This window comes from Vulpes vulpes, chromosome 15, assembly GCF_048418805.1.
Source record: "Vulpes vulpes isolate BD-2025 chromosome 15, VulVul3, whole genome shotgun sequence".
In the NCBI taxonomy this organism is placed as follows: domain Eukaryota; kingdom Metazoa; phylum Chordata; class Mammalia; order Carnivora; family Canidae; genus Vulpes; species Vulpes vulpes.
The window spans coordinates 77,575,433-77,591,560 of record NC_132794.1 but is presented as its reverse complement, the minus strand read 5'-3'; the positions used below and the strand labels follow the sequence as shown (position 1 = coordinate 77,591,560).

General features: G+C 40.6%; 1 protein-coding gene across 13 annotated transcripts in view; it reads left to right on the top strand.

Annotated features, from left to right (window-relative positions):
- PTPN20 (protein tyrosine phosphatase non-receptor type 20) overlaps positions 1-16,128 on the top strand; it is a 139,020-nt gene that overhangs the window by 21,021 nt on the left and 101,871 nt on the right. For all 13 annotated transcript variants that reach the window (XM_072739238.1, XM_072739246.1, XM_072739240.1 and 10 more), the window contains exon 2: positions 10,295-10,447. In XM_072739238.1, the coding sequence (XP_072595339.1) occupies positions 10,403-10,447 (45 nt within the window). In that variant the 5' untranslated portion in view covers positions 10,295-10,402. The remainder of the gene's footprint in view (positions 1-10,294; positions 10,448-16,128) is intronic.

Genomic DNA, 16,128 nt, shown 5'->3' with positions numbered 1-16,128 from the left:
AGCCTAGAGTTGCCCATTGCTCTTCCTCGAGGTCAGGTAAGGCTCTAGTCAAGTACTTTTCCTAGGAGTGCAGGCCATTATCCTGGAGAGTTTAGGAACAATGCAAAATGGTTATTCTGTTCTCCTCTCTCTCATCTAAAGCACAGGTTATTATATTTTTAAAAATATTTTTCCTCATGAGAACCTGGTGGAGTTCCTGGAGCTAAAATCCATACAAGTATTGGGGCCCCTGTAAGTAGGGACCCTTAGTTATTGAGTTCTTTCCCCCACTCCTTTTTTTATTTTGGAACTATATTTCGTTCCATTATATGATTATACATTCATCCAATGAGGGGCATCTGGACTGTTTTAAGGTTGTAATTATTATGAAAAGCTCTGCTATGAACATGGACGAGGAAGTCTCTGTGGGTATCTAGGTTTTCCGTTCACTTAATAAATTTTCATTTGTAAATATCTAAGAGTGAATGTGCTACTTCTGTGGTAAGTATATGCTTAATATAAAAAGAAACTGCCACACTTGATTTAAAAGCATTTGTATCATTTTACATTCTCCAACTATACATGAGAATACATAACTTTTCCAAATCATTGTCAAAACTTCCAATTTTTAGCCATTTTAGTTTTGGGCTTTCTAGTGTGGGAAGTAGTGGTATCTTATTGCAGTTTTATTTTGCATTTTCTTTTCTTTTTTTTAATAAATTAATTTTTTATTGGTGTTCAATTTACCAACATACAGAATAACACCCAGTGCTCATCCCGTCAAGTGCCCCCCTCAGTGCCCATCACCCATTCACCCCCACCTCCCACCCACCTCCCCTTCCACCACCCCTAGTTCATTTCCCAGAGTTAGGAGTCTTAAAGTTCTGTCTCCCTTTCTGATATTTCCCACACATTCTTCTCCCTTCCCTTCTGTTCCCTTTCACTATTATTTATATTCCCCACATGAATGAGAACATACACTGTTTGTCCTTCTCCGATTGACTTACTTCACTCAGCATAATACCCTCCAGTTCCATCCACGTTGAAGCAAACGATGGGTATTTGTCATTTCTAATGGCTGAGTAATATTCCATTGTATACATAAACCACATCTTCTTTATCTATTCATTTTTCGATGGACACCGAGGCTCCTTCCACAGTTTGGCTATTGTGGCCATTGCTGATAGAAACATCGGGGTGCAGGTGTCCCAGCGTTTCATTGCATCTGAATCTTTGGGGTAAATCCCCAACAGTGCAATTGCTGGGTCATAGGGCAGGTCTATATTTAACTCTTTGAGGAACCTCCACACAGTTTTCCAGAGTGGCTGCACCAGTTCACATCCCCACCAACAGTGTAAGAGGCTTCCCTTTTCTCTGCATCCTCTCCAACATTTGTTGTTTCCTGCCTTGTTAATTTTCCCCATTCTCACTGGTGTGAGGTGGCATCTCATTGTCGTTTTAAAATTCCCCTGGCTATTCGGGGTCTTTTCTGATTCCACACAAATCTTAAAATAATTTGTTCTAACCCTTTGAAGAAAGTCCATGGTATTTTGATAGGGATTGCACTAAATGTATAAATTGCCCTGGGTAACATTGACATTTTCACAATATTAATTCTGCCAATCCATGAGCATGGGATATTTTTCCATCTCTTTGTGTCTTCCTCAACTTCTTTCAGAAGTTTTTAGGGTATAGATCCTTTACCTCTTTGGTTAGGTTTATTCTTAGGTATCTTATGTTTTTGGGTGCAATTGTAAATGGGATTGACTCCTTAATTTCTCTTTCTTCAGTCTCCTTGTTAGTGTATAGAAATGCCATTGATTTCTGGGCATTGATTTTGTATCCTGCCACGCTACCAAATTGCTGTATGAGTTCTAGCAATCTTGGGGTGGAGGCTTTTGGGTTTTCTATGTAGAGTATCATGTCATCGGTGAAGAGGGAGAGTTTGACTTCTTCTTTGCCAATTTGAATGCCTTTAATGTCTTTTTGTTGTCTGATTGCTGAGGCTAGGACTTCCAATACTATGTTGAATAGCAGTGGTGAGAGTGGACATCCCTGTCTTGTTCCTGATCTTAGGGGAAAGGCTCCCAGTGCTTCCCCATTGAGAATGATATTTGCTGTGGGCTTTTCGTAAAGGGCTTTTAAGATGTCAAGGAAAGTTCCCTCTATCCCTACACTCTGAAGAGTTTGATCAGGAATGGATGCTGTATTTTGTCAAATGCTTTCTCTGCAGAGGATCATATGGTTCTTGGTTTTTCTCTTGCTGATGTGATGAATCACACTGATTGTTTTACGAGTGTTGAACCAGCCTTGTGTCCCGGGGATAAATCCTACTTGGTCATGGTGAATAATTTTCTTAATGTGTTGTTGGATCCTATTGGCTAGTATCTTGTTGAGAATTTTTGCATCCATGTTCATCAGGGATATTGGTCTGTAATTCTCCTTTTTGGTGGGGTCTTTGTCTGGTTTTGGAATTAAGGTGATGCTGGCCTCATAGAACGAATTTGGAAGTACTCCATCTCTTTCTATCTTTCCAAACAGCTTTAGTAGAATAGGTATGATTTCTCTATAAACGTTTGATAGAATTCTCCTGGGAAGCCATCTGGCCGTGGACTCTTGTGTCTTGGGAGGTTTTTGATGACTGCTTCAATTTCCTCCCTGGTTAATGGCCTGTTCAGGTTTTCTATTTCTTCCTGTTTCAGTTTTGGTAGTTTGTGGCTTTCCAGGAATGCGTCCATTTCTTCTAGATTGCCTAATTTATTGGCGTAGAGCTGTTCATAATATGTTTTAAAAATCGTTTGTATTTCCTTGGTGTTGGTAGTGATCTCTCCTTTCTCATTCATGATTTTATTAATTTGAGTCTTCTCTCTCTTCTTTTTAATAAGGCTGGCTAATGGTTTATCTATCTTATTAACTCTTTCAAAGAACCAACTCCTGGTTCTGTTGATCTGTTCCACAGTTCTTCTGGTCTCGGTTTAATGGAGTTCTGCTCGAATTTTAATTAACTCTCTCCTTCTGCTGGGGGTAGGGTTTATTTGCTGCTTTTTCTCTAGCTCCTTTATGTGTAAGGTGAGCTTTTGTATTTGAGTTCTTTCCAGTTTTTGAATGGATGCTTGTATTGCGATGTATTTCCCCCTCAGGACTGCTTTTGCTGCATCCCAAAGATTTTGAACGGTTGTATCTTCATTCTCATTAGTTTCCATGAATCTTTTTAATTCTTCCCTAATTTCCTGGTTGACCTTTTCATCTTTTAGCAGGATGGTCCTTAACCTCCCCTTGTTTGTGGTCCTTCCAAACTTCTTGTTGTGGTTTGGTTCTAATTTCAAGGCATTATGGTCTGAGAATATACAGGGGACTATCCGGTTCTTTTGGTATCGGTTCAGACTCGATTTGTGACCCAGTATGTGGTCTATTCTGGAGAAAGTTCCCTGTGCACTTGAGAAGAATGTGTATTCAGTTGAGTTTGGATGTAAAGTTCTGTAGATACCTGTGAAATCCATCTGGTCCAGTGTATCATTTAAAGCTCTCGTTTCTTTGGAGATGTTGTGCTTAGAAGACCTATCGAGGGTAGAAAGAGCTAGATTGAAGTCACCAAATATAAGTGTATTATTATCAAAGTATTTCTTCAGTTTGGTTATTAATTGGTTTAAATATTTGGCAGCTCCCACATTCGGGGCATATATATTGAGGATTGTTAAGTCCTCTTGTTGGATAGATCCTTTGAGTATGAGATAGTGTCCCTCTTCATTCTCACTATAGTCTTTGGGGTAAATTTTAATTTATCTGATATGAGGATGGCTACCCCTGCTTTCTTTTGAGGACCATTTGAATGGTAAATGGTTCTCCGACCTTTTAATTTCAGGTTGTAGGTGTCCTTTTGTCTATAATGAGTCTCTTGTAGACAACAAATAGATGGTCCTGCTTTTTTATCCAGTCTGAAACCCTGCACCTTTTGATGGGGTCATTAAGCCCGTTCACGTTCAGAGTTACTGTTGACAGATATGAGTTTAGTGTCATCATGATATCTATTCAGTCCTTGTTTTTGTGGATTGTTCCACTGAACTTCTTCTTAAAGGGGAATTTTAAGAGTCCCCCTTAAAATTTCTTGCAGAGCTGGTTTGGAGGTCACATATTCTTTCAGTTGCTGCCTGTCTTGGAAGCTCTTTATCTCTCCTTCCATTTTGAATGAGAGCCTTGCTGGATAAAGTATTCTTGGTTGCATGTTCTTCTCATTTAGGACCCTGAATATATCCTGCCAGCACTTTCTGTCCTGCCAGGTCTCTGTGGAGAGGTCTGCTATTACCCTAATACTCCTCCCCATAAAGGTCAGGGATTTCTTGTCTCTTGCTGCTTTAAGGATCTTCTCCTATCTTTGGAATTTGCAAGCTTAACTATTAAATGTCGAGGTGTTGAATGGTTTATTTATTTTAGGGGAGGATCTCTCTATTTCCTGGATCTGAATGCCTGTTTCCCTTCCCAGATTTGGAAAGTTTTCAGCTAGGATTTGTTCAAATACATATTCTGGCCCTCTGTCTCTTTCGGCGCCCTCGGGAACCCCAATTAAACGTAGGTTTTTCTTCCTCAGGCTGTCATTTATTTCCCTTAATCTGCCTTCATGGTCTCTTAATTGTCTGTCTCTTTTTTCCTCAGTTTCCCTCTTTGCCATCAATTTGTCTTCTATGTCACTCACTCGTTCTTCCACCTCGTTAAGCCTCGTTGTTAGGACTTCTAGCTTAGATTGCATCTTATTTAATTGATTTTTAATTTCTGCCTGATTGGATCTAAATTCTGCAGGCATGAAGTCCCTTGAGTCCTTTATGCTTTTTTCTAGAGCCACCAGTAGCCGTATAAGAGTGCTTCTGAATTGGCTTTCTGACATTGAATTGTAATCCAGATTTTGTAACTCTGTGGGAGAAAGGACTGTTTCTGATTCTTTCTTTTGAGGTGAGGTTTTCCTTCTAGTCATTTTGCTCAGTGCAGAGTGGCCAAAAACAAGTTGTATTGGGAAAAGGAGAAAAAGAGAGAGAGAGAAGGAAAGAAAAGAGAAAAAGAAGAGAAAGAAGAAAAAAAGGGAAAAAAGAAGAAAAAGAGATAGAAAAAGAAAGAAAGGTGAAAAAAAAGGGGGTGGGGGAAGCAATCAGAAATCGAAAAGAAAGAAAAAAAAACACAAAACAAAACAAAACAAAAAAAAACAAAAAACACGGGGGAGTATCTTCTGATTCTGTATACTTTAAGTCCCTTGACTTCCCTTGGAACTGGTCCGTCTCGCTGGTCTTCTGGGGGAGGGGCCTGCCGTGCTGATTCTCAGGTGTCAGCACTTGGGGGAGCTGCTCTGCCTCCGCCTGGTGCAGGGCTCAGTGGGGGTTGTTCACCCCGTGAGGCCCCGGGAGGAAGCCACAGTGGTGGGGCAGCTCTGGGACCCTGGAGTCAGCCTCCGCAGTAGCTCCGGGGCTCTCCCGTCTGCAGGGCCTGGAGGCTCCAGGGCGTGGCCGCTGATCTGCTCAGCTCCAGGCAGGAGCGTCCTTGCTGTCCTGGGCCCTCCCGGCCTCTGCCTGTCCCGGGGGAGGCCGGATCCTGGGCTGTGTCCTGGCGCCCTGTGCTGCGGGGCCTGCGCTGTTGGATTCGCGCTCCCGCCCCGCAGCCCCCTCCGCGGAGCCGCCGCCCGAGCCCCTCCGAGCTGCTCCGGGTCCCGCCGTGCGCGCTGCAGCCCTTAGGGTGCTCGGGGCATCTCCCAGGGCGCAGGTGCCTGTTAGTGTTCCCCGGAGCCCGAGGGCATCCCCGCCCTCCTGGGTCCTGCTCCACCTCCCTGCAGCTCCTTTCCACCCGGGAAGGTTGGTGCAGCTCCTGCTCCTCCGGAACGGGGCTCTCCTGTCCTGGGGACACTCGCCCAGACCTCAGCCCGGCTCCTCGCGGGCCCCTGCCCCTTGGAGGCCTTTTGTTTCTTTATTTCTTTTTCCCCGTCTTCCTACCTTGATAGAAGCCGAACTCTTCTCACTGTAGCATTCCAGCTGGTCTCTCTTTAAATCTCAGGCCGAATTCATAGATTTTCAGGATGATTTGAAGGTCATCTAGGTAATTTGGTGGGGACAGGTGACTTGGGGACCCTACTCTTCCGCCATCTGGCCCCTCCTCTCTATTTTGCTATTTCCTGTTACTTTTTTTTTTTTTTAAAGATTTTATTTCTTTATTCATAGAGACAGAGAGAGAGAGGCAGAGACACAGGCAGAGGGAGAAGCAGGCATCATACAGAGAGCCTGATGTGGGACTCGATCCAGGGTCTCCAGGATCACGCCCTGGGCTGCAGGCAGCGCTAAACCGCTGCGCCACTGGGGCTGCCCCGCTATTTCCTGTTACTTATTCATGTTGCAACTTTTCACATGTTTACTGGCAATTTCTTTACCTGTTTTGGGCGAATGTGTATATTTTGCCCATTTTTAAAGAATTTATATAATTGGCCTATAACATTATATTCTTTTCAGATGAAGAACATAATGATTCAATATTTGTATATGTTGAGGAATCACCACCATTTAGTAAGATTAAATGATATCCATCACCACATAGTTCTAATTTTTTTCTTGTGGTAAGAACTTTTCAGACCTACTCTCTGAGCAACTTTCAAATATGCAGTATAGAATTATTGACTCTGGTTACCTGCTGTACATTATATCTCCAGGGGTTATGTATTTTATAATTGCAAGTCAGTATCTTTTGACCACCTTCACCTCAGGGGTTTTTGACTTCCAAAGTAGTCCACACTCAGCCTCTAACACTTTGTAAAACTTACTGTTTAATTCTTCCTACCCCTTACTGGCTCTGGTACCTTCTGTTGTAAGTAAGCTGATCTCAGCTTTGCTTCCCTGTATTTGCCACTCTCTCTCCAGATTTGGGGTGATAATTTGCTTTGCCTCCTCAATTTTCTGGTGGATCTAAGAAAAATAATTGGTTTTTACATTCTTCAGCCTTTTTCTTCTGAGGATGGGAGTGATGATTTCCTAGCTATGATTTTTTTAAAGACACACATTCTTTTTAAATTTTACCATTTCTAGTATTTTTCACATGTTTAATGTGTATTTAGCTTCAAATTTACATGTGTGTCACACTCCTTTTTTTAAAATATTTTATTTATTTATGAAAGACACACACACACACACACAGAGGCAGAGATACAGGCAGAGGGAGGCTACTTGCAGGGAGCCCGATGTGGGACTCGATCCCAGGACCCCAGGATCATGCCCTGAGCCAAAGGCATACACTCAACCCAGGCGTCCCTCACACCTTTTCTTCTTGAAGAGCTTCCTTTAACATTTCTTTTAGTGCTAAGATGATGACACAGAATTCTGTTTGTTTTTTCTTTTTTCTTTTTGTATATCTTTATATTTCTGTATTTTTTCTTTAATTTTCTGTATTTTCTTTCTTTTTTTTTCTTTATTTTGACCTCAAAATTGAAAGATGCTTGTGGCAGAAATGAAATTCTGGGATGACAGTTATCCATCAGCATTTTAAAGAAGTCATTCTATTGTCTTCTGGCTTGAATCCTTTTTGCTAAGAAGTGTCTTGCAATTTTCCTTTTTATCTAGATACCTCTAAGATTTTTTTCTTAATATCTTTGTTTTTCAGCACTTGGACTGTGATATGTGTAGTCCATATCCCTTCCCGCTACTTGGGGTTCTGAGCATTTATTTGAATTGTGATTTTGTATCATATTAATTATGGAAATTTCTTAATTATTCTCTTTTGGTGGCTTCAATTATACAGAAATTAGGCCATTTGATAATGTTCTATGACTTTTGAATGATCTGATTTTCACTCATCTGCTTGTTTCATTTTGGATAATTTATATTTACCTATCTTTTACCTATCTTGAAACTTAGTTTTTTTCTTCAGCTGTGTTCAGTCTTCTGAATAGCTCAATTTAAGAAATCCTTTATCTCTGATACTGTTTTTATTTCTAGTATTTCCATTTGATTTTTTAAAGTAGATTCTGCCCCCCTCCTAAAATTTTCCACCTGCTCATGTATGTTATCTACCCTTTTCCACTGATTCTTTAACATTGTGCAGTGACCTATTCCTCATTTTAGTCTGAGACTTCATCAAAATCACCTTTACCATCCACATTTCTACCAAAATTCTTTTCATGGAGACTTAGGTGTTCTCTAAGAAAGTGGAAGCTTTGTCTATAGCGCTCTCCTTATCTTCCTGAGCTCTACCAGAATTGCCTTTAAGTGTCCTTTCATGGCAGTCTAGACCTTTCCTGGTGTGTACCTCAGACTCTTTCAGCCTCCACACATTACCAATGTAGCAGCACCCCTACTTCTCAGTACCAATTTTCCTCTTGGTGACTTGAGGCTGCTACAACAAAATACCAGAAACCAAGTAGCTTAAACAGCAAACATTTATTTCTCATAGTTTTGGGTGCTACAAGTCCAAGATTAGGGTATCAGCATGGTCATGTTTTGGTGAGGACTCTTCCAGGTTGCAGACTGCCATCTTTTTGTTGTATCCCTCACATGTTGGAAAGAGAGCTGTACTTGGCTCTCTGGTCTTCTTATAAGGGCACCAATCCCGTTAACAAGAGTTCCACTTTCATGGCCTAATTACTTCCTAAAGACCCCACCTCCAAATACCATCACATTGGAATTAAAGTTTAAATGTATAAATTTTGGAGGGACACAAAAATTCAGTCCTTTGTAGGTAGAAACCAGGTGCAACCTTTTCAGAGTCTTCTCTCAGTGAGGTCATACAGAATGTACTTAATTCCCCCAGCAACAAGTTGTCTTGTTGTCTACCAAGGAAGCTCACCTGAGGCTAGGAATTGAGGGTCTTTCATGGGAGTCAGTCATGGAAGCACACAGTATTTGTGTTACTGATGGTGGTCACTAAAATTCCACATACCCATAAAGAAATCAGGTGTTCAGCGTACACCACATCATTTGTTCTGTGTAGGCACAATAAGCCAACTCTTCTCATTTAGGGAAAGTTTTCCCAAGCAATTTCCCAGATGACAGCCAAGGGCCACCCTTGTAAGTAGGTTTTTCTAAATGTAGCAGCCTCAGACCTGCTACATCAACTCTTCTCTGTACACATATATAATGTGTGTATGTTCATGACTGCACCCTTTAAAGAAATAGTTTCTTGGGTTATATTACTCAAGGTCTATTTTTTTATAAATTTATTTTTTATCGGTGTTCAATTTGTCAACATATAGAATAACACCCAGTGCTCATCCCGTCAAGTGCCCCCCTCAGTGCCCGTCACCCATTCACCCCCACCCCCCGCCCACCTCCCCTTCCACCACCCCTAGTTCGTTTCCGAGAGTTAGGAGTCTTTCATGTTCTGTCTCCCTTTCTGATATTTCCCACTTATTTTTTCTCCTTTCCCCTTTATTCCCTTTCACTATTTTTTATATTCCCCAAATGAATGAGACCATATAATGTTTGTTCTTCTCCGATTGACTTATTTCACTCAGCATAATACCCTCCAGTGCCAAGGTCTATTGATTAAAGGGTACAGGAACTATATATTTTGAAATAGGCACTCTTTTGTAATTACAGACATATTTCCTAAAAAGAGAGAGGAAGGTAAGAGGTAAGATAAAAAGCAAGAACAGCCAGATGAACAAGCAGATGGACCCGATGTTGAGGAGGTTTGAAGTAATGTGCCAAAGCAATTTATGTCATGAATGAAACAGAAGATTGTTTATTTTGGCACCTAATTAGCAGAAACATGTAATTTTACTAAGTCTAGGATTTAAACAATTAGTTGAAGGTACAATTCTCTACATAACTGAATAATCCTTGGCAGAGCCTGTTAACGATCATCATATCGTGTTAAGATGACATACTACCTATTTGCCTTACGTACATGTTTCAAATAATCTTTATTAAGATCCTATATCTCAAAGTTTTAAAAAATATGTTTCAAAACATTAACTTTTAGATTTCAACTACAGTAATCCATTATCATTTGCAGGTAGCTAATGGAGAGGATGTGGACAAAAAATATTCTAGGTTTTTAACCAGTGGAAACAACATAACATGATTTTATAGGCCTATTATGACAAAGATTAGAAGAGAAAAAATGCTATTCTATCTGAGGATTTTTGATAGCTTGAACATGAACTACTTGAAGACAGGGTCTGTAGTAAGTTCTTATCCATTCAATGTTGAATCCCCAACACCTGGTTTAGCATAAGTGTGGCATTAAAAGAGTTAAATCACTGAGTGACAGTGACTGATTAAATATCAGTAATAATCTGTTAAAGCTGTGAAAACTCGAGTTGTCTAATAGAAATTTGCATTGTGTGTTCAACCAGGTGAACAACAGTTGTGTGCGGGCCCCAGGATCTAATCAGTCCTTCTGCCTGACTCTTGGGGCACAAAGCTTAGTACCTGCAGAAGCCTTTTACCCATCTCATCTGGGAATGGGGACAACATGTCTGCACCCAGGAAGGCTACAGCAGAGTCTGGTAAGTTCTCATGCCTCGTACACTTTGGGGGGTGTGAGGAGCAGGAGGAAGCAGTGCAGTGCTTCTCAGACTTCTCAGACATGTATAAATACATGTGGGAACCACCTGTGACTTGTTAACCTGCAGATTCTGATTCACTGGGTCTGTGCAGAAATGTAGGATTGTGCACATGTAATAAGCTGTCACACTTAGAATAGTGAGGATGAGATTCTTGTGTTGTATTTTATTCTTTCCAAAGAATAACATTTTTCCAATTATGTAAATGATATGTTATATATACAGCATGTAATGTAATTGTATATATTGTAATAAATATAACATTTATTGCAGATAGTCTGGAAAATACAAACAAGCACAAACACACAAGGAGGAAGGCTTTTGGTATATAATACTAACACAGTGTTTTAATGAGATGCCACTGTCTCCAGGTGACCCATACTGTCATTGTCTTGTCTCCGACATTAGCAGCTTGCCATGATTTTTCAAAGTTTCTCTTAGACCTTTCCTCATTCTTTCCATGTTCAGCTCAGCAGCTGCTCCCTCTTCTCTCCTGCCCTCCTTGTCCTCAGTGTTGCTCCCTCCCTCAGAGGGCTAAGCCAGAGCTCTACATAGGGCAGTCCTTGCTGGGCTATTTCTCTGGTCTTGCAGCTCTGACTCCAGGAGTCCTTCTGGTCCTGTCTACATCCTGAAGGACCTAGAAGCAGCTTGATTTCTCATTGTGATACTACTTATCTCAGCACATATGTTGTTTCCAGTTTTTTTCTTCTATCATAGACATTACTATTGATAATATGTTGACATTGACAGGTTCTATTCTTGGGTTGAATTCTGTCTTTATGATAAATTTTCAGGATTGGGATCCTTGAGCTAATGGGTCTGAATTTTACAATGCTTTTGCTCTCTATTGCCACATTATTTTCCAGAAAATGTTAATCTTATTACCAGTAGTATACCAGTTGAACTGTAACCCCCCTTTGGTGTTGTTATAGCAAGAAGATAATTTAGTTGCTATGAAATGCTATCTTGAGCCTCCTTTTCTCTTCCATTTCTATGATTACGGCTTAGGACCATTTATTTCATTTTGTGTAACTTGATTTTTAAAAAATCTGCTTGCTGCTTTTTCCTTTTTGAGATAACTCTGAACTAATGGTTCCATCAATTGTCTGTCTTCTGACCTTCAACTTAAGAATCTGATAAAAAAAAGAATCTGATCAAATTATAAATCTTTACTGGAGTCTTTTTAAATAGAATTTTAAATCTGTTTTTTTCCTATTTTATGTCCCAAACACTCCATTCCTTTATTTTAGATTTTGTGAAAAGGGCCAAAACAGTACACAAAAAGATAGTTGAGGCACCTATTTACTTAAGACCTTTGCAATTATTATGCAAGTGACCAAACTGGGTGGGTTTCCTTAAAAGAAATTATAATGAAAGTAGCAATTGTCATATTTTTTTGGCAGAACTTTTTAGATTCTAAATATATATGGTAATTTATAGCTTTGTTCTTTATTGCCACCTAGTCAATGGTCTCTTTTCTCAAGGAAAGAGTATGCTTCACAAAACTGAAAAGTTACACATGTTGGTGGATTTTTTAAAAAGATTTTTTATTTATTCATTTGAGAGGGCTAGAGAGCACAAGCAGTAGGAAAGGCAGAGGAGAGGGAGAAGCAGACTCCCTGCCAAGCTGGGAGCCCACCATGGTACTCTATCCCAGGACCCCGAGATCATGACCTGAGCCAAAGGCAGATGCTTAACTGATTGAGCCACCCAGGTGCCCCTTTATCGATGGATTTAAAGTCCACAATAAGAGACACAGAACAAGAACCAGGTTATTTTAAATGAATTAAAATCTTTAGCCACAGACATAGTCCCAAAATCACTTATTAAAAGCATTTATAGTTTTCATGGAATTCCAGCTGGAATTTTTATTCTCTTTTCTGGGCTTCCTTAAGCCTTTATTTATATCCTTATCAGAGTGCTTGTTTTATTCTCTCACATTATAGTTATTTCTATGCTTCCCTATTGAAGGAGAGACTTCTGGAGGATAAAAATCGAGTCTTTCTCTGGGAAATGAACTAGGCGTGGTGGAAGGGGAGGTGGGTGGGGGTGGGAGTGACTGGGTGATGGGCACTGAGGTGGGTACTTGATGGGATGAGCACTGGGTGTTATTCTATATGTTGGCAAATTGAACACCAATAAAAAATAAATTTGTAAAAAAAATAAAAAATAAAAAGTGATCGTTAACCACCCCCCCAAATCGAGTCTTTTCTCTCTGCTTAAGCACACTCAGTGCTTTGTATATTGTATATGTTTAATAAATGTTGGTAAACATTATTACAGAGTTGCTTTTAGTGGTGGAAGAAAGCAGAAAATAGAAGAGGTACTACTGATCTGTAGTTTCTATAATATGTTGTCCTTTAAGAAATGACAGATTAGCAGATTTGATTTGTGGCAGATTTCTATTACCAAACAGATAGTTTGTGAGCCCTTAGGAAAGGATAAGATGATCTTTAAGAACTGAGTTTCACTAAGAAGACAGGTTAAACCAGCTTCTAACTAGAGCAGTCTAGAGCAGCCCTGGATCAAGAAGAAGCTTTTCTCATCCCAATAGGGTAAATGCTCTTCTTCCTGGCCACTCTAAGATTAGGATGACCCAAACTGCCAAATCCTAGGAAATTCTTTCCTTGGAGTACCTGGTGGCCATAGAACCTCCCCTGGAATCCCATTGCAAAGCAGAATAGGCACTTGAACTTAGCAATGCTTGCTGATGTCAGAAGCCATCCTTCTATGACTCTGCAAGTGGTAGAGTACTTGGGAGATTCATTTACTTGTTTGACTAGCTTACTAGCCATTTACATGTCCCTTGGCAAAGTCTGTTTGACGATCCTCAGCCTTCTTCCTGTTTTAGGCTCCTTAAAACCCAACCACAGTGACCTGAAATTTCTGGTCATCTTGTTGCATCAGGCCCACTAGAATGTGCATTATACAGAATGATGTGGGACCTGAGCTAGCTCATCCAGGGTTCATATTACTCTCTGTTAGTTCCTATGTATCCTAGAAGAGAACGCAGTTCTCATTAGAGTAAATGTCGATGCCAAAACAGAACACTGGGTTTTTTGTGCTAGTTCACCTTTAGTTCTTGTAGTCAAGAACTATATACCTGCTTTCCCTAGGTGTTTCTTTCTCACCTTCTAACACATGTGTCTGAGAAAGAACAACATCTGTACTTTGTACTTTTTAAGGCCTCTGAGTCCATGTCCACCTATCAATAAGCCAGGTAGGGTATTTAGAGGAGTCACTGGAAAGTACTTTTGGTTTTGTGCCTCGTGTGAATACAGTGACAGACTGCATAGCTCCCAAATGCTGAATCAATGTACAGCAGGCTATGAAATCAGTCTATGTATCTTTTATAGTAATTATGTCCATCACTCCTAGTTCTCTATCTAGAACCATCCTGACCCTGGCCATTGGTTGAGGAGTCTCCATCCACAAGAAGGATGTATAGGATATAAATACACCAGGAGCTGATCCTAGGCCTCAGCTGATAAGCAATGATCACCATTGGGAAAATCCCACAAGCAATCTAGACTTGCTCAACTCCCATGAAATCTCTATCATGTTACCCTTCAAGAAACCACGTTCTGGATTCTTCCTGAATCACTGAAGTAATAAAGGTTACCACCTCTCTACTACTATAAGTTTATTTGTTCACATTCTCCCTGTCTTTTATTTTTCCTGACCATCCCCATGTGCCCATGGATATTGCCATGCACCAGCACTTTCAGGACATGCTCTACAAACAGCCTTCTCTAGGCCTGCTCCAGGGCCTGAGCCAAGGAAAAAGGCTGGGCACCGAAGGAATGCATAGGAACTTGAAGCTTAGACTTTGTTAGGGACGGAATTTCAGACTGGGCAAAAAAGGGGACACCTTGCCTTATCCCAAGGCTAGGGAATCTAGGAATTAGTAGGTTGGGACAGCGGATGTTCTGTCCATCCTGATGCTTTTAAACATTCACATCTGTGCCTAAGCCACACATGAGCACCCATAAAAATGGGTCTCTGATGTCTTTTCATTTTTCATGGGCCTCATTAATTTATGGCCTTATATGCCTTGTATGACTTACTCCTGCTTTCTATTTCATATTTCATTCCTTGAACTGATGCCTAAAACACCTTTTCCAGTTCTGACCTATTGTTTTTCTTCTTTGATTCTGATTTGGACTCTTCTTCTGGCCAAGGGATTTTCATAGTTTTGAAGTAATCAAGAATCCATGATGAAAGGGCACTCCCCCACCATCCCAACAGAAAAGCTTTCCACATTGCCCAACACCTTGTATTTGTCCATCCCACTTGGTCATGGTGAATATTCTTAATGTACTGTTGGATCCTATTGGCTAGTATCTTGTTGAGGTCTTTGCATCTGTGTTCATCAGGGATATTGGTCTATAATTCTCCTTTTTGGTAGAATCTTTGGTTTTGGAAGTAAGGTGATGCTTCCCTCAGAGAACGAGTTTGGAACTATCCCATCTCTTTCTATCTTTCCAAACAGCTTTAGTAGAAGAGGTATTTTTTCTTCTTTAAACATTTATAGAATTCCCCTGGGAAGCCATCTGGCCCTGGACTTTTGCATCTTGGGAGGTTTCTTTTCTTTTTTGTTTTTTAAATAAATTAATTTTTAATTGGTGTTCAATTTACCAACATACAGATTACACCCAGTGCTTATCCCGTCAAGTGCCCCCCTCAGTGCCCGTCACCCATTCACCCCCACCCCACGCCCTCCTCCCCTTCCACCACCCCTAGTTCATTTCCCAGAGTTAGGTGTCTCTCATGTTTTGTCACCCTCACTGATATTTCCCAAACATTTCTTCTCCATTCCCTTATATTCCCTTTCACTATTATTTATATTCCCCAAATGAATGAGAACATATAATGTTTGTCCTTCTCTGATTGACTTATTTCACTCAGCATAATACCCTCCATTTCCATCCACACTGAAGCAAATGGTGGGTATTTGTCGTTTCTAATGGCTGAGTAATATTCCATTTGACCCACATCTTCTTTATCCATTCATCTTTCGATGGACACTGAGGCTCCCTCCACAGTATGGCTATTATGGACATTGTTGCTATAAACATCAGGGTGCAGGTGTCCCAGCGTTTCATTGCATCTGAATCTTTGGGGTAAATCCCCAACAGTGCAATTGCTGGGTCGTAGGGCAGGTCTATTTTTAACTCTTTGAGGAACCTCCACACAGTTTTCCAGAGTGGCTGCACCAGTTCACATTCCCACCAACAGTATAAGAGGGTTCCCTTTTCTCCGCAGCCACTCCAACATTTGTAGTTTCCTGCCTTGTTAATTTTCCCCATTCTCACTGGTGTGAGGTGGGATCTCATTGTGGTTTTGATTTGTATTTCCCTGATGGCCAGTGATGCAGAGCATTTTCTCATGTGCGTGTTGGCCATGTCTAGGTCTTCCTCTGTGAGATTTCTCTTCATGTCCTTTGCCCATTTCATGATTGGATTGTTTGTTTCTTTGGTGTTGAGTTTAATAAGTTCTTTATAGATCTTGGAAACTAGCCCTTTATCTGATACATCATTTGCAAATATCTTCTCCCATACTGTAGGTTGTCTTTTAGTTTTGTTGACTGTATCCTTTGCTGTGCAAAAGCTGCTTATCTTGAT